The 21,636-nt window shown below is 36.9% G+C and overlaps 2 protein-coding genes across 2 annotated transcripts; one reads left to right on the plus strand and one right to left on the minus strand.

Annotated features, from left to right (window-relative positions):
* Positions 1–514: 514 nt before the first annotated feature.
* Positions 515–9,417, plus strand: si:dkey-9i23.6 (uncharacterized). Its single transcript, XM_026934966.3, has 10 exons — positions 515–2,094; positions 2,352–2,948; positions 3,103–3,185; positions 5,671–6,157; positions 6,270–6,360; positions 6,500–6,678; positions 6,790–6,945; positions 7,137–7,227; positions 7,382–7,494; positions 7,733–9,417. Exons 2-10 carry the CDS (start codon positions 2,352–2,354, stop codon positions 7,784–7,786), a joined length of 1,851 nt encoding a protein of 616 aa, XP_026790767.2. The 5' UTR covers positions 515–2,094; the 3' UTR covers positions 7,787–9,417.
* Positions 9,418–10,628: 1,211 nt separating this feature from the next.
* Positions 10,629–19,806, minus strand: p2rx3b (purinergic receptor P2X, ligand-gated ion channel, 3b). Its single transcript, XM_026935129.3, has 12 exons — positions 19,439–19,806; positions 18,756–18,891; positions 18,342–18,413; positions 18,107–18,176; positions 17,928–18,021; positions 17,675–17,752; positions 16,001–16,142; positions 15,410–15,546; positions 15,157–15,250; positions 14,964–15,029; positions 13,006–13,083; positions 10,629–12,912 (listed from the first exon to the last, which is right to left on the minus strand). Exons 1-12 carry the CDS (start codon positions 19,558–19,560, stop codon positions 12,772–12,774), a joined length of 1,230 nt encoding a protein of 409 aa, XP_026790930.1. The 5' UTR covers positions 19,561–19,806; the 3' UTR covers positions 10,629–12,771.
* Between the last annotated feature and the right edge of the window lie 1,830 nt (positions 19,807–21,636).

Raw genomic sequence — 21,636 nt, forward strand, 5'->3', positions numbered from 1 at the left:
TCTGCTTGTACAGGAAGCACCAAAGCTCAAGAGTGCAATAATAATCTGATGATTTGTTAATTAAACTGCTGATTTCAGATCTCTCCAGAAAAATACATTTCACCGATATAACTTTATTACATCAACATGTGCAACTGTATAGTTGTAAAATATATATATATATATATATATATATATATATATATATATATATATATAAATTATGTATATTTAAGAATAGAGGTTATTATAACAGCAAATGGGGGGGACTAAATCTGGAATGGGTTGTTCAAAAAGCACATATGGGTGTGATGATTGGGTGTCCACAAACTATATATATATATATATATATATATATATATATATATATATATATATATATGTATGTGTATATATATATATATATATATATATATAGTTACCTGAGCAAATATATATATATATATATATATATATATATATATATATATAATATATATATATATATATATATATATATATATATATATATATATATAGTCCCCCCATTTGCTGTTATAATAACCTCTACTCTTCTGGGAAGGTTTTCCACTAGATCTTGGAGCATGGTTGTAGGGATTTGTGCTCATTCTGCCACAAGAGCGTTAATGACGTAAAGGGTGAGGAGACCTGGTGTGCAGTCAGAGTTCCAGTTCATCCCGAAGGTGTTCAGTGGGGTTGAGGTCAGTGCTCTGAGCAGGACACTCAGGTTCTTCCAGACCGATCTTGGCAAACCATGTCTTCTTGGCGCTCGCTTTGTGCACAGGGGCATTGTAATGCTGGAACAGGTTTGGGCCCTTTAGTTCAAGTAAAGGGAAATCTTAATGCTACAGTATGCAAAGACACTATACAATTGTGTGCTTCCAAGTTTAGGGAAGGCCCACATTTGGGTGTGATGGTCAGGTGTCCACGAACCTTTGGCCATATATTGTGTGTATATATACACCTTCTACACATGGTTTAGAGTTGACATATGGTTTAGAGTCTTTTATTTTGACAGGTATTTCCTGCATGTAACATGTAACGCAAAGCCAACGACAAGCTCTGGTCTGCTGACCAATCCAAACAAAAAGTTATTCAATTACTTAATAATATAATCCACAATAATTTTAAAAATCATGAAAAACTGACAGTGTTGCTGCATTTGACTCAATCATGGAGACTTTTTCCTTATGAGGTTTGGTATAGGTTTAGCTACACTCATCACAGCGCATTACTGCCACCTGGTGGCCACAAAAAGTACAGCGTTTACTTCATACTGGAGTGGAATGGTGTAGTTCAGTATGACAGATCAGAAATACTGTGAATAAACTCAACATTAGAAGTGAATAGACAGAATTATCACGGTAAAAGAGGTTATAAGGTAGTGGTGGCTAATGATTGGAAGACTGAGGTTTCAGATCTCTGAACTAGCAAGCTATGCAAAGACAACCAATTTGTTGGACTGTACATAGCATGTATGTATGCGTAATGACCATAACAACTGTCTTTCTTTCTATACTGGGTATATTTGTGTATGAGCTGGACTACACCACTGGACTGTGCCATATTTGATCATACCTAATTCTTAAAAAAAAAAAAGTCTGGAAGAATATGCAAGAGTGTGATTACTGTGTGTGCATGAAAGTGTGTGCGAGAAACAAAGAGAGAGGAAAATTCAGAGAGGACGAGGAAGCTAGCCAGTGACTCGAACTACTATGCTTTTAATATTCATCGTCTTCATCTTGAGTGACTGCCTTATCATGGTCAGGGTCATGGTGAATAATTTCATAATTCATAATTTCTGTACTAAGCAACCGTGGCACTGATTTATCATGTTGTACCTATGTTTATAACTTGACCAACTGTAATTTGTGGAATGTAAAAGAATGGCATTTGACAGAAAACCTGTATGGGTGGTTTCGGGAGCCACGCGAGGTAGTAACAGTCATGAACTAAAAAGCTGGTACAGTAAACACTGCTAGAGGCAGCGAAATGGGAGGAGATAAACCCATGGAGTCTTGACAGAAAGTTCCTTAAGCAGTAAAGAAGGAAACTGGAAACAGGAAAAAGAGAGGTAAAGCAGTAAAGCAGGACACCACAGAAACAACAGAAGCGGTAAGAAGGGGTTTGTTAATTGTTTTTTTTAAGGAAGTAAATAATTAAATTACAACACAATGTTTAGAACATAATTTTTTAAAAAAGTTATTATTAAATTAAACAGTATACTGTAGAAAACAATGCATTATACAGACAAGAGAGGATCAGCCTCATAAACCACATCACTGAACAATAATTGCTAAAACTAAAAACTAATCCCACTAACAACAGTTAAGAGGATAAGCTTCACTGATTTTTTGTGCCTTCACATTCAGATGACTGAAGAAAGACAGGCATCCAACAGCAGCATCTCTATGCTTCACTCTATGCTGAACCGACTGAAGTCTTCTGAGAGGATCCAAAGTTCTTCTCATGCCACAGCTCAACACTGTAGACACTCAAAGGACAAACACCAGTGTGACAGAGTATTTATCCCAGAGTCAGACAAACCGGAGTGGAATTTTGCAGGGTCAAATCCTTCAGAACACTCAGTCAAGCCCGAGGAACAGAATGATGCTGATGTAGATTCAGAATATTTCACACAGAGGACTGTTTTTCAAGAGTCTAGTCCTACTTCAATCACATTTCTCAAAAGCACAACACCGTCTAATTTGTTGCACAGCTTGACAAGAGACGCCAGTCAAGACTTACAGCCCAGTGAGAGTAATCCCTCCCAGGAAGAAGTGAAAGAGGAGCAGACATCACAAGCTGAGTCCCATTTCAACATTCTGAAGAAAAGTCCTCCTCATGGACCATTTACCCATGACCCAACAGGATCCTCCCTGGCAAACTCAGAACCCAGGTTTGTCAAAGGAACAACTGTGCCAATGGAGTATAAAATAATGAAGCAACCTTGCAGGAGTGAGAATACAGTAAGTCACTGAGTTCATTCAGCAGTATGCTTACTGCACTTATTACAGTCTGTAGAAATCTCATTTAATTTGGAAAACTTTGGAATTTGGAAAAGCAACAGAACTCTCTATTCCTTTCTATGGCTTCCAATCAAATAAATAAATCATTAATTAGGTTACGTCTGTGGAGGAAGCAGAGCCTCCACCCCTCCCTCCTAAACTGCGGCATCTCAACAATGTGCATGGCCAATTACAAAGGCAAGTATCAATATACATACACATGTATATACATACATTCTGTTCCAAAAGCAGAAACTGATACTTAGTCCTGTAAGGGAAACTGAGTGAGAAAATGAGTGAGAACAGAGGGCCATTGAGCACAGATCTAGTAGCACTCATTGGCAGGCAATTATTAAATATAGGAAATAGAATGCATACAATCAGAAAGAGAATATATATATATATATATATATATATATATATATATATATATATATATATATATATATATATATATATATATGTGTGTGTGTGTGTGTGTGTGTGTGTGTGTATGTGTGTGTGTGTGTGTGTGTGGGAAATAGCCTAATAACACTGACATTAGCTTAACTAGCCATCTAGCTTACCTCTAGTAAACTAACATGCACCAATCATGTAAATACACTATGACTAGCAAACTTGTTTGTACATCACTAGCATTAGCTAAGCTACTTTCGCACACAGGTTCTGAAGGATGTCACTAACATTAGCTAAGCTACTTTAGCATGCAGGTTCTGAGGGATATCACTAACATGAGCTAAGCTAGTTTAGTATTTAGTTTCTGTAGCTAAAATCTTCAAGATAGCACATCATAATTTGCATATTGAATGTGACAGGTTGAAACTGCATTCATAAGTAATACTCCCGGAATCTTTTTTTTTTTTTTTTGCTGGAAATACAGAGAAATATTACTTTTCATTACATTCTTGAATGAAACCGCAATCAGCCAAAAACTCCCTTAGCAGCTATAACTGCAGCAAACAGTTCATCAAAAAGACAGCCAACGTTTCCAGACGTACACGTAACTTATAAAGTTCTTCTGAACTACCCAGATGTTTGTCATTGGATTCACCTTAAATCTTTCAGAGCAGTTCATCTGACTGGACCAGTTTTATACAACCTGAGATAGCCAAACTGATAAAAGGTAGTTGGAAGGTGGAATAAGATAAAACCCAATTTTTATGGTGTACTCCAAAGCACTAGGTTGTAAATGATGTCAAATAATATGAAAATAATACATCTGTAAAACTGATATATTAACCATGTGCTATCTATCTTTTATTGTTCAGATGTTTTGTATTTTATAAGAGAAAAGGTAAATACATTTCTTTACTGTAACACACGCAAAGTTTGGTCATCTTAGGCATGCCACATTTCCAGTTTGGTAACAGGTGAACATTCCTGTAAAATAGCTGATACATTACCACATGCACTTTCAGTGTTGGGTTTCCCACTGAACAACTTTAGAATTGCAGAGCGTTTCGTGAATGTCACCTAACGCACTAGGACATTCGAAGCCTAATGTTTCAAGAATTTTGTACAAACTTGTACAACATTTCTGTACCATTGTTAGTTGTTGAGCTGGGGTAGTGGTGGCCCTGGGCTACTTATTAGAAGCTTTTGAGTTCAAATCCCAGCACAGCGTCACTGTCAGGCCTTTAGTTCTCTGGGCTCCAGAGTTGCTGTATCATGGCAGACCCTGTGCTCTGACTCCAGCTTCCTAACAAGCTAGAATTTCACTTTACTGTACTTGCATGTGTAAGAATAAAACACAATGCAGCCGTAACCACCCCACAGTTGATTATTTTCAAAAGACAGCACATCCCAAAGTGTTTTATTCTTCTTATACCACAGCAGTTTGCCAACACTTACAATTTCTATTTATTAAAGAACAGCACATCATAGTTCTTTAGCAGTTTATCATTACGTTTAATATTGTATGCGAAACAAATTACTTCTTGTAATATTCTTGTTATAGCGTAAATTATAATGGGTATAAACAGTCATTCCCTTATCCCTGATTACTGGTGACACTGGAGACTCCTTCCAAAAATGATAAACTTGTCGTTTCAGAAGACATCACCACAGCAACCATTACACACTTTACTTTACACACTATGTTTACGTGTAGTTTCTGCAGTACAAGTCCCTGTGTAAGTTATGATTTGCCTTGCAGCCTGCACTATTGTGAGAGCTGCTGTTATAGAAAATTAATAAACACTTTCTGGCTGATCAGAATCGAGAATTCAGCAGTGCTGTGGTATTAACACTCTTTGTTGTCCAGGAAGAAATGCCAATGCCTGCATCAATATTGTGCTGATTTTCATCGGGTTTATGCTTCTCTTTGTTGACCGGAATTTAATCTACACTCCCTGACCATTAGTCCCTTTAATGACATTTCAGCTACACTATGTTTGCTGTGAGAGACTTGAGTCTTGTCCTACTCTATTCTAATTAATGTTTTCCCCTATCATATCATATTTCAAAGTGCTTTTGTTGCCATTTGTGTTTGTGATAGTATCTACTTTGAAAGCACTATAAAACCTTGATTGCATTTATGTAGATAACTCAATTTGTAATGCAGGTGGTAATTTAATGTCTATTTTAAACCATTGTTTTGGACAGGCAGCACCATAGCTGCTTGCTGACATTATACTGAAAATTGTCAGGAATCAAACTCTAATATATTATGTTTTTAAAACAGGACTTTTACTCTAAAAGATTTCAAGCTGGACCTCGAGCCCATCAACTTGCTGGAAGAGATTTGTACAGGAGAAGAATGGGCAAAATTCCTGCCTGTTAAAGATTCCCCACCCCAAACAGATGCCAAAGACTACTCGCAGACAGAGGATTCTCATCATTCAAATGATGATATCGGATCTCAGAATGCAGTCATAAAGCCGGGCCTATCAGCAGACAAAGAGCAGTCAGAGATAGGTTCTAGTCCAGCCAGTATTACTGATAGTCAGGAGGACAGGGTAATCCAGGTCAGACAAGGAACATCTGATTCACCCATTTCTGCTTTTCCCAAAACACCAATAAGAAATGTTACAGTAACACAAAGGACATCTGACATGCCAGAATATGAACGATTTAAAGCGGAAGAAAATGACCTTGTGGTAATGTATCTGCATGATGAAAATGACCTGACAAAGGTCAAGAACATGCCACTTGATTTGTCTGTTGTCAAGGTGAGGCACATTGTAAATAGCTAAGCTTTTTCATGTCTAAAAGAACAATTATTGTAATATCACAATGAATTAAATATTCCAACTTAAACATCCCCCTTTGTCTTTTACAAAGTCATCAGGAGTACTAGATAATTCTGCACTAAAGAGTCGAATTCAACTGAGCAAAAAAAGAAAACATCAACCAACAGAAAAAAGAAAAAAAGGTGACAAACTCAGAACTATAAATCAGTAGAAGTAGAAGTGATATGCATTAATACGTGTGTGTGTGTGTGTGTGGTTGGGTGACTGGAGCTTGGAATAATGGAACACTCTAATGTAGTTCTTTCTCTCTGCATATTTCAGGAAAAACCCAAATGGACTTTCTTCACCAACGCAGTGCCTCCACAGAGTCCTTTCAGTCTCCCCCTTCTTCACATACTTCTGTCTTTGCCTCCTCTAAATTTTATATTTTACCCTGTTCAAAATTCAAAGACTCCCAAACACATGAAGATTCCCAAATATCTGTACTTGGTAATGAGAAGGTGAGTACATCCAGATCTTATCAGTCTCTCTCTCCTGAGCAAATGAGCTCAACTGGACCAGCTGCATCACTGAGAAAAAAACATTGTCATTTATTTTCACTTTTTCCTAAGGCACTAGTGAGAAATGCTGCAGTACTGCAAAGGATATCAGAAGTGCCAGAAGCCTACAGCAATGATAATGACATTGCAGAAGTTTCTGTGCTTTATAAAAATAAGCAGCTATCATACAAGATGAGGGATATGCCCCTTGATTTCTCTGTTGTCAAGGTGAGGAGTAAGTTGGGTTGTAATGTCTCTTAGCCTCTTAGTTTTGTGTAAGAAATAGGTATATGAGAAGTATGACTGTACTAAACATCCACTAATTGGCCATATAGTTTTGATGAGAAGATACAACTTACAGTAGTATCACAATTTAGTCAATACACTATTATAAGTATTTCTTCCTCTCTTTTACAAAGTCATCAGGAGTGCTAGACAATTCTGCTCTGAAGGATCGAATCCAGTTGAGCAAAAAAAGAAAACATCGACCACCAGGGAAAAGAAAAAATGGTGAGAAATGAGCTTAGAACAAAACAGAAAAAGCATTAGGGTTAAGTGAAATGCATTAATAAAGGAGGGGAACTGAAGCTTGCAAAATGACCAGTCAAATGAAGAATGAAGTTCTCCACTATAAACTTTATTCACCAACGTAATGCCTCCACAGAGTCCTTTCAGTCTGACCATTCTTCACATCCTTCTATCTTCACCTCCTCTGCATTCCATAATTTACTGAGGTCCTGTGATTCCAACGATTCCCAAACATCTGTTCCTGAGAAGGTCAGTATATTTAGAGCTCATCAACCTGGCAAACTGGAGAAAAAAGTCCCTAATTAAAAAAATAATCCATGGTTACTGTGAATTCCCAGAGACTGTTAAGTTTGAAAAGTTCCCTCTCTTAACAAGCACCATCTTACAGATAAATTACTGATTATCAAATGACCTGCAATTCAGTATATTATTAAGTGATCATAAATTCAGAATTAATCTTGTATTTCTTCCTGTCCTGACTCTGCAGCAAAAGACAAAAGAAAGATTATTGAAACCAAAGCTATGGAAGATGAAGTCCTAATTCATTTCTGGAGAATGTAACAGGAACCAGGGTTACGCTGGTCCCCAGTATGCATGTGACCTGGAAAGGAACTGAAACCTACAGCCATATAAATATAAATACTGTATATACCTTTTTTTTTTAAAGCTGCTTATTTATAAGCTGAATTAGTGAAATACATTAGCCATTTAGAATGAAATGTACAGTGTTCTCAAATGTAGTTGTTCAGCTAAGACATACACTGATCAGCCATAACATTATGACCACTGACAGGTGAAGTGAATAATATTGATTATCTCATTACAATAGCACCTGTCAAGGGTTGAGATATATTAGGCAGCAAGTGACCGGTCGGTTCTCGAAGTTGATGTGTTGGAAACAGGAAAAATGGGCAAGCATAAGGATTAGAGAGACTTTGATAACGGCCAAATTGTGATGGCTAGATGACTGAGTCAGAGCATCTTTAAAATGACAGGTCTTGTGGGGTGTTCCCGGTATTGGTTAGTACCTACCAAAAGTGGTCCAAGGAAGGACAACCGGTAAGTTATGCTTACAGTATAGCTACCCACTTAGCTGCATGCATCAATCAACACACACTTGCCTTAAAGGACATTATTTGGCTAAGTAAGGCATTTGAACATAAACAGTTGCCAAAAATCGCATAATAAGTAAAAAAATGTATATACAAATCAAATTGGAGGCATTTTCTTTATCAGAATTACTACTAATATTTAATTCTGCCTTCAACCTCTGGGCCACAGCTCCTACATGACTCCCTAACCCTACATAACCAGCTCCTACATAACCCTCTTAAAACAGTTTTAAGAGTTAATTTCAGTTTTATTTGTATAGCGCCTTTAATGACAGACATTGTCACATTGTCACAAAGCAGCTTTGCAGAAATCCAGATGTACAGATTTAGATCCCTAATGAGCAAAATAGAGGCGACAGAGACAAGGAAAAATTCCTGAGACTTCATGAGGAACCAGACTCAAAAAAAGAACCCAGTCGTTTTTAGGTAACAGTGGGTAGTGAGATTATAATCATCACAGTATACAGTTGTAGAAGAGTTGTTATGTACACGTCTCCATTTTTATTCATTACAGTGTATCATACGGTGTCAGTAACCACAAAAATTGGAGCTGATTTCAAGAAAGTATGTAATTATTTAGGCATGCACGTTGCACAACCCTAAACTATCACTAGTATGTCTTGGTGATCAACTACATTTGTGGTAAAGAGGAGATACTGTAAACTCCTTTATATGCTCCGTAATATCAGATTACTGCAATGGTATGTAAACACACACACACACATATATATATATATGTTTGTGTGTGTGTGTGTGTGTGTGTGTGTGTGTGATATATATATATATATATCGCCCAACAAACAAAGGGGATTTATTTTATATAAAGACCATTAGCTCTATTTCATGGTACACCTGATCATTTTTGATCATATTTCATAAAATTTCAATGCATTGACTGGAGAAGGATGTCTTTTTGTTAACACTTTGTTCATTGGATTTGTTCAAAGATTATAAATAAATAAATACATAAATAAATCATTTGCTGGACATGTACCCACACATTCTTATGTACAGTGCAACATTTTCCATCCCACTCACTGCAGAAATTCCATCTCTTACTCACAGCTACTGAGATTGAAAAGTATTTGCATTGCAAATGTCAAAATCCTCCAGGACAACTGCATGAATTCTTCTATTTTTAAAGAACCTCAACTCATTCCAGTCCTATAGATGGGACAAGACATGAAGTAACTATGGTACTTCTACATGCTACCAAGCTGTTCAACATTATACAGTAAAGTTATTAAAACAGCTACTAAAATCATAGGCCAAAAAGGATCCATTTTTGTCACTCATCAATCCTCATGCAGCACTGCAGGAGTTGTTTATTGTCACTCCAATAACAGATGCAATGAGCAGTACATCTGGGAAACCAATAGGAGACTTTTTTTTTTTTTGGAGCCATCAGAATGAAAGATTTCTCCTTTCCAGTGGTGAGACACTTCAACTTCAGTGGACATAACATTATGACATCTCTGTGTGCACTGATAGCTGTTGGTATGGGAGCAATGAAATGAGGAAGCCTAAGGAAAAAAAAGTCATCTAAACTCTTGGGACCCCATGGAATGAATGTCATGTTCAACTGGTTTCACTTCCTACAGCCCCAGAATTCTGACATGAAGGCTATGGCAGCTCAGATAACCTCTCTTTATAACTGTGATGAGCAGAAAAGCATCTCAGAATGCACAACACATTGATCCTTGAGGTGGATGGACTACAACAGCAGAGGTCCTCATCAAGTTTTACTCCTGTCAGCCAAGAACAGGAATCCTAGGCTATAGTCAGCACAGACTCACCAACACTGTTCAGTTGATTAATGGCAAAAAGACCAGGCAAAGTTTTTCCAATCTGTAACTGTCTAGTTTCTGTAAGCTTGTATCCACTGTAGCCTCAGATTCCTGTTCTTGGCTGACAGGAGTGGTCTCCTGCTGTTGTTGTTGTGGCCCTGCCAGTTCAAGGATCGATGTGTTGTACATTTTGAGATGCTTTTCTGCTCACCACAGGTGTAAAGAGTGGTTAATTGAGTAACCATAGACTTCCTGTCAGCTTGAACCAGTCTGGCCATTCTCCTCTGACCTCTCTCTGCAACAAAGAGTTTCTGCCCTCAGAACCACCATTCTGTGTAAACTCTAGAGACTGTTGTGCATAAAAATCCCAGGAGATGAGCAGTTTCTGAAATACCAAAACCATACGATATTTTTATTTCATATAAGGATACCTTTACATTTATATGAGTGCACTCATTTATGAAATATGATTGCATTGACTCATTTGTGTTGCTTTGATATGATATATTTACTAGTGCAGATTACTCAGATTACACATACTATAGATTACACAAGTGGTTGATCACATATACTAAAACATCCAACTTTTAAACCACTGTCTTATTGCAAGTTGGATTTACAGCATTGAATTCCCACAGCTTACTAAGTTGTTTTACAATTTCTTAGTACTTCTCAGTATTCACATCCTCCAAGTACATTCTTTCAGCCATCTCTGTTTTATTTCTCCAGCAGATCCATATTATAGTTGAACTAAGCTGTCAGGCATTAGTATGAAATTTTCCCAAATTTCCCAAATTTTGTTCATCTTAAAATCAACATCTTAAAATTACCAAACACATTGATTTAGAAAATATAGTGGAAATTAGTGAATAGTGAAGTTCCACTTAACAAAAAAGAGCACATGATTTGAGAGCACATGATTTTTTGTGCAATGACAAGCAGAAAAAACAGTTTCAGGTGAAAACTACACACACTTCTACAAGAATCTGAGCCACAATGCTGTTTTTCTTTACAAACAAAATTTTTCCAGTGCCTCCAATCTCCCCAATTCTACCATTTCATGTAACAGTGTGATTTTTTTAAACACATGCAATAGAAATTAGCTACCTAAGAGAGTACCTAAAGTGAGAGTTAAAATAACTATTTAATTCAGTATCGATGATGCTTATGTTCATTCATTTTAATTAATTAATAGCTCGTAAAGGCTTGAACCCTGTCATCAAATATTATTTAAGATTGTATTAATATGATGATCTCTATTACTAAATTGTTACATAGTGGTACTACTTGTGTAATTGTGGATATTCAGATGTACTTCTACTCACAGTGCTACTTTATGCTTTAAGTTACTTTGGTCTTCTATTGCTATAGGCCTGAAAATGACCATGCAGATATTACATCTGACACTGAAGCGTTTAAATACAGGGTGTCCCAAAAGTAATAGATCTATTACCAAAACGATGAGCAGTCACAACAATTTATTATTTATTATTCCATAGCACTACTGAATTTTGAATTTTCCTGTTGATTAATTTTCTATAACAGCAGCTATTGTTTCTATAGTATCAACCTGCACAGGGACTTGTAAATTGGTTAATCCATGTAAATGGATTTAAAAAGTGTGTGATTGTTAAAATGTTTATTTAGCATTTTTGGAAGTAGTCTCCAGTGGCAGTCTCTGGCTGTCAGAGGTAAAGCTGTGACTTTAAGTTTTCCTCTGACTTCAGACAGAGTGGAGAGGGAGTGACTGTTTATAGCTTCATTAATGTAAGTGATAGCAGGAACTAACTTTTCTTATGGATGTTCCACAACGTTAAAGGTAACTATAAGTGGATTAAAAAGTACAACATGTCATTCTCTAATTAAAAATGTTAGTGTTGGCAAATTGCTGTGGTGTAAGAGGAATAAAACACTTCAAGACATGCCATTATTGGAAAATGATCAACATCACACTAAATCATCACTTATTATTTTCCTATAACATCATGCCTTGTTGTGTTTTATTCCTTACTAATTTATTGTTATTATCATATCAAATATGAACACCTTTTCTAAAGGTTATTATTACTCAGTAGAATTAGTAGTAACATTACAGAGGTTATTATTACTCAGTTATTTTACCTTCAGATTTACTTAATGGTTATAACTATGGAAAATAGCTAGTACTGGCATTATTTAAACAAACAGGACCGTTTACTGTGAGGTATTCGCAGAAAATAAGAGAGAGATTTGCTGCATTTTTAAAAGGCAAAATTCTTTTTGTTTTGTGTCCAAACATGTTATTCTGCACATACTGTACCAGTCAGAAGTTTGTACCAACCTGATTAATTATGTTATTGATTTGTTTAACAATCTTTCATCACTGCACAACTGCATATACTGTATGTTGTTGCATAGCTTTAATGAATATGCATATATAGTAAATCGTTGATCATTAGTGTACATTATTAACATTTTTTTGCTTGAATGTGAAATCTGTGCTTTATTACTAAAAGGACACCTTGTATATTAAAATCAGTACTAGAATGTGATACCTTACAGCTATTTACAGTGCATATTTATATTAAGCTACAAGTGAAATTGTGCGGGGTGTTTAAGTGTCACTAGAAGCAGTTCTGATGATGTTGTTAACCATACTGGCCGATGGAAAAAGCCCCTGAATCATTAGAGAACTTGTCTTCAGGTCTGACTGACAGCTGGCTGTGATCTCTAGTCCGATACATGCCGCTGATGTAGGAGGGTGATTTTTCAATGTGTGCATCTGATACCTAGAGCAAAAGAAGAAAAACAGAAGCTGCTGTTTGTATTTTGTCAAAAAATAACCTGAACAAATAGGAATCTCAGTGGAAAAAAAAACGTACCTCTTCAAATTTCCTTGCCTTGTACTGATCAGCTCCTTTCAGGAAATTCAGAAGAATTATATCACAAAGAACGGCCCCCTAAAAAAGCATACATATAGAAAGCACATCAATTCAGGTCAATAATATATAAACACTTTCCAAAACTGCATATTTTTAGAAGAGAAAATGACATTGCCCCGAGGAAGTAATACAAATCTGTACAAATCCAAATACAATTAAAAGTTATTGTATGTCTGATAACATTGTGATCACACACACATTTATTTTCCATAACGATTGTTGTCAAGGAACCAATAAAGCCAAAGCTTTTTTTGGTGTGACTCTATGATTTGTGTTGGTTACCTAAAGTTCTGTAACTGCGCTTGGTTCATCTACTGAAAGGCCTCAGCAGTACATAAGTGTACAGCATGTGCTCAGAGATTTGACAAAAAAATAAAGCAATGGTTGTTTAACTTATTAACGTGTTATAACCTTTAGGGGTGGTGTGTAACACCTGAAAACCACATGCCGAGATTTTCCAATGTAGTGATGATAGTAGTGATCTAATTTCTTTCTACTTCTGTGAGTTTGCTTTTCTTCTCATTTTACAAGCATAGCCCACTACTGGGCTCAATATCGCCTGTTAGCCTTGTTTACATCAAATTAGTGGGTCCTGATGTTGAAAGGAACTACTTTTCCACTGCTTGCTCCCAGCTTTTTCAGGGTTTAAGGCCCTGGTGATCTTTGACCCCGGTTTGTTCCCAATTGGGCAGATGTCCTGTAGAATCCGTAGACCCCAAAGTTCAAATAATTCGGTTTAACTTATTTTTCTAAATATAAATGTACGTTTCTGTCCAATTTTAGAACTGAGAGGGTTGAGTTGTCTTCTGAACACCCTCTTTTTGCATATGCTACAGGTGCCACAGGACTGGTTCACATCCATGGGCCTGTAAAAAACGTATATTCTTATTCCCATTTTCCTGTAACACATATGCGTCTTAGGTTTGCCTTCCAAAAGCAAGAATACCAATACAAAGACATGCCGTTCAAGCTCTCGCTAGCACCACAGGTGATTTCACAATGCACACATTCAGCCTTGTCTCCTCAGGACACTGCTGCATTTATACAACTGACTCCTGTGTGTCCCTACCAAAATGCAGGCTATCCTCACGTCTCCCTCACATCTCCGTGCTCAGACTCACGGTGAACTTAGAGAAGAGTTCCCTAACAACAAAGCAGGGTTCTCCTTGCTGGTTTTCAATCATTGCTACATGCTGGTCTGTTCAAAGAATGTTAAATGTTCAACTATATGAACCACTAGAGTGGCAGGGGTAGAGTGGCTCCCTTTGCCTTGCACAGAATCTTTTTCGGTGAGTCTAGCCATGACTGCAGAGGTGCCAACATAAATGGTTTAGCTGTAGCACGTACATTTTTGACCCCTTGCTATGGAGACATGGGAAACACATGAAAACTTTGCTTTTCTTCTTTTTCAGCTAAAGCGGGACCAAATGCACCCAGCAGGAAAGCTGAAGGTAAAAGGGACATCCCTGGCACTTATATGAGGTTCACAGAACCAGAGATTCATAATTCACTGGTGCTACTGTTCTGCTGGTGAGTAAAAATGAAGATCATTTTTTTAGAATGCATTTTCAAAGGCTGTTCATTTTACACTGCAATCCTGACTCGCAACCAGTGTTACAAGGATAGGCCCTGGATCCACCACGGCCCTGATCAGGATAAAAAGCACTTACTGAAGAGGAATGAACAAATGAAATGAATGTTCATTTTAAAACAGACAGAGTCTCCACAAAACCCCAAGAAAGTCTAATAGCACAGCACAAAATTGTATCCAGTAACAAAAGCTGAAACAATACTAATAAATAATAACATTAAATATTATCAATATCCATAATTAAAAAGTAGCTGATTTATTGGACTGTACAAATATGAACCAAACATTCAAAAGAACGCAAACTTACCACGCCCACCGAAGTGAAGGCAGCCACCATATTGATTAGAGTTGGGATCATATTAAATTTCCCTGCCTGCAAAAATGGGTGAAAATTGTGTGAACAGAAGGCTTATTCACTCTTACACACATACACACACACACACACATATTCACCCAGACTTTATTTATGGAAACAGTGAGCCAATTTCTTGGAAACTCACATCTCCATTGACCATCACATCAAATCGGATAGCAACTGCCTTCAGCAGAGTGCGGTACTCCGTCCCATTCTCCATCTTAAAGTACTTTGCGAACCTTAAAGCAAAATTATTCAAATGAGCTTCAAGTAAAATTTCCAGCCCGAAAGTTTCCATGGGACTGTTTCACTGAGACACACCCCACATGACCGTGCCATGTACAAGTAAGTTTTTTTGGGAAGAAACTAAGATGCATTCTATCTCAGTTTGTACACACCTAAAGTTGTACCCTGGCGACACGCTGGTTTTCTCAGACATGGAATCCAGGCGAGTAAAGGAGTATGCAGGCTTACAGTCGTCCTCTGATTTATCCAGATCACACAACCAGGCTATCTTTATGCCTATCACTCCACCCTGAGAGGTAGGTAGGTAGGAAGGTAGGTCAGTAGGAAGGAAGGAAGGAAAGAAAGACGAATAACAGTTAAAGGAGCAACTGTATTTTAAAATTTTTTTTCTAATTGCAGTGAAAACCTTCCCCTTTCCCCAACCAACCCCATCCCCTGTCATGAGACTATGTATGCCTCATGAGTTACTTCTGGAGGAAAACTGAAAGTTAGCTTCACTATTCTGACTGTGGGTTTGGGTACTTACAGTGACAAAAAAATGTAAATGGAATACTGAAAGGAAGAAACTTGCCGGATGTATTGCATATCACTATCAAAAAAAATCACTGCATTTCCAAGTTTTCTTTGCATTAATATGATTAATATAGGTCTAACTTTGAAATGTTACAAACTGCACCTTTAAAGCTGAATACTTTACTAACTGAAGGAAGTGAAAGGAAACAGGGAAGAGAATGCAGACTCACTTTATTAGCCAGCGTGGTGAAGTTCTGATGGCTAAACCGGATCACATCTCCCACTCGGAATATAGGGCAGTAACTGTTATGTTCAAAGTCAAAATTGCACTTCTTTATATAACTGCTGTTGATGTTGGGTAAGAAGTTTCCTCTATGTGAGAAAGAGAGAGATAGTATGAGACACAGTGCAGGCAAGTGTGTGAGACAGAAAAACATTGTTAGGATGTGTGTCTATGAGGAGGGTTAGATTTAATTATACTCTCACTCTTACGGATGCACCAATCCAAGTTTTTCCATTTTTGATACAATACTGATGTCAGATGTTTGAGTATCTGGATTTGATGCTTACATCCAGACAGTGAATAAGTCAGGTTCTGCTAAGTTAGGCAGAACATCACAGACATGATATCAACCTGTGGTTTAAGACAATTAGCGTCCTATTGCTGCATTCACATGGGGTCATGGGTTCACCTTATTTAAGAGAAGATTCCATAAGAACAGCCCACTCTTGTGGTATTCACTGCTTCAGAAATCAAACTTTTATGATAGCTGCACATTCACAATGTTCACAATACTGATGCTTCTAAACATTAAATATCCCATAGATGTTACCTGTCATAGTGTAATTGTAGTGTATGGAGTTTTTTCTTAGTAGTTCACCAACATATCTGAGGAAAATGTTCATATTCCTGACAGTTTTGTATTATTTGTAGCTAATGCTCAGCAGGTATATTTATCAATTCCCTAGCACTAGTGTTTTCCCAAATTTAACCACTGGAACAGTGAGCATGTTGTGTGTTCAGCATCCCATATGGAAAGCAAAAATTCAAAAGTACCTTATGGAGGCACCACATATTCCCACACCAGATCTATGTTGTGTCTGTCAATCTTACATACATTCATAGGATAAAATACTTTAGTGGATCAGATTGAAAAATCCTATACTAACACACTGTTTCAGACTGATATTTGCCTCGATATGGATACTAAGTATTAGATTGGTGCATCCCTACTTACTACTACTACTACTGCTACTATTACTACAACTACCACTATTACTACTACCACTACTACTACTACCACCGCCAATACCACTACTACTACTACTTCCACTATTATTACTACTACTACCACCACCAATACCACTACTACTACTACTTCCACTATTACTACTACTACTTCCACTATTACTACTACTACTACCACCACCAATACCACTATTACTACTACAACTACTACTACTACCACCACCAATACCACTACTACTACTACTTCCACTATTACTACTACAACTACTACTACTACCACCACCAATACCACTACTACTACTACTTCCACTATTACTACTACAACTTCCACTATTACTACTACTACTACTACTACCACCAATACCACTACTACTACTACTTCCACTATTACTACTACAACTACTACTACTACCACCACCAATACCACTACTACTACTACTTCCACTATTACTACTACAACTACTACTACTACCACCACCAATACCACTACTACTACTACTACTTAGACCAGTACCACTGCTACAACTGTTACTACTACTTACTTACTTACTTACTTACTTACTACTACTACTACTAATAATAATAATAATAACAACAACAATGGTGGGTCTGATAATATTACTATCAAAAGTATGATACACATTTGAGTCCTCACTTTGTGAAGTTGAAGCGGGGAAAGCGAATGCTATTTTTGATAAATATGGTGAAGTTCTCAACCTCCATCATGGGCGTTCTAAGAAACAGAAGATCCATTTATCCACTTATCCACCCATTATAGTTATACAAGTTAAACAATGAACACATACTAATAAATGAATATACCATGCATTACAAAACAACATTCCATGTACTAGACAATATCTATACTCTGACTCTTTTACTCATCGAGCCAGTCACAACATACTCACATTGGGACATCATCTACCTCTGCAGGACACCATCCTCTGATCTGACAAGTTTTCATAGAACCAGTATAGCTCACACACTTTCCTGTCAACAAACCTAACAGACATATATGTATATGTCAGTACACACACACTTGGCAAAAGTGGTTCAGTGTGAGTGGTTCAGAATTAAGACATCTTACCATTTGAGCCTGGCTTTGTCATTAATTTTGTGCAGTTGTCATCATGTTCACATTTAAATTTTCCCTCACTCTAAAACATACACATGCACATACAGGTAGTATTACATTTTAAGAAAACCATATTTATTATTCCATTATTATAGTACAGTAGATTCTTACACATATCTCCAGACTATTGTCAGGTGGTGTTCAGCTTGATAATAAGCTGTAGGGATGATAAAGTTGTGTTACTAACCTCAGGACACAAGCCCTGCACCTGGTTCTCTGTGGTGATGAGTTTAGTAATGATGCAGAACACTGAGGCCCCCTGGAGGATAAGCACACACTCGTGAATATCTCAGTGTACATACAATACTGTGGACGAAAATGGTTTCACTATCACACAGTACAACAGCATACAACTTAACATTAAAATAACGCACTACATTTCTCCTGAATCAAACATGTAAAAAGAATATGTTTGTTTACACCATTAGAGTATTTTTTGTATTACTTCTGAGTAAAAATAATGCAATTATATAGAAAACATCCCAAAACAATGAAATTAATTCAAATTTTCAATTTGTTTTATTTTTTCTGTTATTTTCCCACTTTGACCTATGTGCATTGGGTTAAACTGGCTGGGTTAAACTGCTAGCACATGATGGACCTGTGAAGGTGTGACAAAGTCAGCAACATCCATGGTTTTATTGTGGTGCTCTCCAAATCCTTTCACTTTAGTCATGACCGATGATTCGATAGCAGTGTCTCTCTCTTGATAGGCCTTCTCATACAAAAATACCCAACTGTCAGGAAGAAGAAGAAATAAAGAGAGAAAGGGAGAGCGACAGAGAGAGAGAAATAGGAGATGGGACGTGTGAAAGAAAGAAGCTGCATTAATTCATAACCATCTCTATGGTTCTCAAGACTCTATGGTCTATGAATGAACAAAGTAATCATTTCTTAATCATGTTAAAATGTTACAAATTAGCTTTCTATGTACTTTCTGTCTTTTTGGCTAAAGCAGGCACTTTTAAGTAGCAATATCATCTGGTTATAGAATTAAGTTAAGCATGGAGGCAGTCAGTGGTGCAGTGTCACTCATTATGCACACACACACACTCACTGTTTTAGCTTCAACCCTATTCCATGTCAATCTTTGCTAAAAAAAAAATCTACTAATGTTTTATTTCTCTTCTGAGCCACACACAGAAAAAAGAGGCAAATAAAGCAACGTTACACTCATGAGCACTGTGAATTAATTTACAAACACTCCTAAACTACTTTATAATCCCATATTGCTAAAAAATTATTGTGTTTTCTACTGATGAAATGACTTTGAAGTATCCTTACCCAACAAAGTACGAGATTATGAGCAGCTGAACAACTCGGTTGATGATGCCGATGGTCCAGCTCTTCACCACCACAGACTTTGTCGTCTCGTAAGTGAAGAAATCTGTTATACAGCCCCACATCTTTCACACACCACTGTAAAAACAATACACTATACTGTCGTGAACCAGTGTCTTTTCCTTTGATGTTAAAGGCAAAATGGTAAAATCCAGTTCTTTGAGTTTTAACTGTAAATCCAAGTCATGAAACTTTCAACAAAGGAACAAAAGCGTATTATGAAAAAACTTTCCTTATCAGTAGCATTTGAAACTGTTATCAAGACAAAAGCAGAAATAAGATGGAGAGCTGTTGGTGTGTTGCGGGTCTTCTTTCAGTGTGCTGCAGATCCTCCCTCCCTCTAGCACTTTCTTTATATTCCCCTCCTCTTTTCTCAACCTGACACACAAGCCTATGCTTACACCACATACTAAATTGGTCAAGAATGAATCAATAATCAGTAAGTGGCTTAAGAGCAACCAATTGTGTATTAAGTGACAAGATGTTTGATAGCTCAAGGATTTGCTTGTTATATGACTCAGAATTATGATTATGCGTATTATTAACTATTAAATGATTACATGTATTCTTGATGTTTCATAAGTATAAAATTATTGAAGTATTGAAGAATTATGTCATTTTCCATAAATAATATTATGGCCAATTCCATTCAAATATTAACCTTACAGTGAAAAACAAATGTATGACCTGAAGAGAAAAAAAAAACACCACTTAGTTCTGTATTTGAACTTTATTTATACTAAGTTTGAGTTTAATTCTTATTTCAGTTGTTTCTTGCAGCAGTTAACTACATAAGCAAGTTATTTCTATGGTCTGAAAAACAGTTCAACATCCAGAAGACAAAAATGTCACTGCGGCTAGATTTCCCAATAATGTGTATAATAAAATTATTAAAACTACTGCTTCTTCATTAAGGCTCTGTTGTACTTACACTCAGTGGCCACTGCATTAACAATTTTAGCAGGTAAACATAACATAAAGATCACTTATAGATAGCTATTTATACCACACTGCTCTTGAATTCTCAAATTTCATTGGTCAGAAGGTGTTGATTAATTTTCTATAATAGCAGCTCTGACATTAGTGCCAGCTGTAATTCAAGCCACAGATTTATATTAAAGTTCTGATCCTAACATGTTATCATTTCTATACTCACAGCCTATACAGGGACTTGTACGGTGGACATTCCACATAAACTGATTATAAAACCATGTGTAACTGGAAGGAGTCTCCTGTGTCAGCTCTTTGAAACAGTGAGAGGTGAATCTCTTGCTTTAAGTTTTCCACTAAAGTTTCAGTGGATAGTTTTCAGGACGGCTTCGTGGTTTCTCAGTAACATGACATGCTTTCAAGAGAAAAAGAGAGGCTGGTGAGGGAGCGATTTTTTTTTTATAGCTGCTAAAATGTAAGCGATAACAGGAACTAAACTTGTTTTCTAGATGTTCTGCAACATTAAATGTAATTATAAATGGATGAAAAGTATGATGTGTCATTAATTATTAAATAAAAATTGCTTTGGTTTATGAGGAATAAAATACTTTGGGGTGTGCTGTTATGGGAAAAAAATCAGTTGCTGACTGGAGCACATATAGCCCTTTTCCCTGTAAAGTGTGTGTTCCCAGTGTGTGTGGTGTTGAAAGTGGCACCTGAATACGCAATTATATATGTATTATGTTTTCCATAAAGGTCACTGAAGTTCAGATCTGCGTTAAAATGCATAATTTCTTATGAAGCATTCTGTTCATGTGCTGTCACCTATATAATGCTATATATTTTTTCTGAAAGACTGGACATGCAGACCACCTCATTGCTGCTGAATTTGTGCAGGCACTTTATAAGTACACCAAACATCTCTGATGCATCGAGGCACCTCTGAAGGTGTGCTGTGGTATCTGGCACCAAGAAGTTAGCAGCAGATCCTATAGGTCCTGTAAGTTGTGAGGTGGGGCCTCCATGGATCGGACTTGTTTGTCCAGCACATCCCACAGATGCTTGATGGCATTGAGATCTGGAGAATTTGGAGGCCAATCAACTCTTTGTTGAACTCTTTGTCATGAACAATTTTTGCAGTGTTGCAGGGCGCATTATCCTGCTGAAAGAGGCCACTGCCGTTAGGGAATACCGTTGCCATGAAGAGGTAT

Source organism: Pangasianodon hypophthalmus, chromosome 3, assembly GCF_027358585.1.
Source record: "Pangasianodon hypophthalmus isolate fPanHyp1 chromosome 3, fPanHyp1.pri, whole genome shotgun sequence".
Taxonomy (NCBI): Eukaryota; Metazoa; Chordata; class Actinopteri; order Siluriformes; family Pangasiidae; genus Pangasianodon; species Pangasianodon hypophthalmus.

Bases quoted from the DNA above. Each gene is read 5' to 3' on its own strand.
- p2rx3b (XM_026935129.3), bottom strand. From the start codon at position 19,560: ATGTGGGGCTGTATAACAGATTTCTTCACTTACGAGACGACAAAGTCT. The intron at 18,177-18,341 runs GTTAGTAACACA...TGTATGTTTTAG, and splicing joins TGCAGGGCTTGTGTCCTGAG to AGTGAGGGAAAATTTAAATG. The intron at 17,753-17,927 runs GTGAGTATGTTG...TCTGTTTCTTAG, and splicing joins GAGGTAGATGATGTCCCAAT to AACGCCCATGATGGAGGTTG.
- si:dkey-9i23.6 (XM_026934966.3), top strand. From the start codon at position 2,352: ATGACTGAAGAAAGACAGGCATCCAACAGCAGCATCTCTATGCTTCAC. The intron at 3,186-5,670 runs GCAAGTATCAAT...TTTTTAAAACAG, and splicing joins GTGCATGGCCAATTACAAAG to GACTTTTACTCTAAAAGATT. The intron at 6,158-6,269 runs GTGAGGCACATT...TCTTTTACAAAG, and splicing joins TTGATTTGTCTGTTGTCAAG to TCATCAGGAGTACTAGATAA.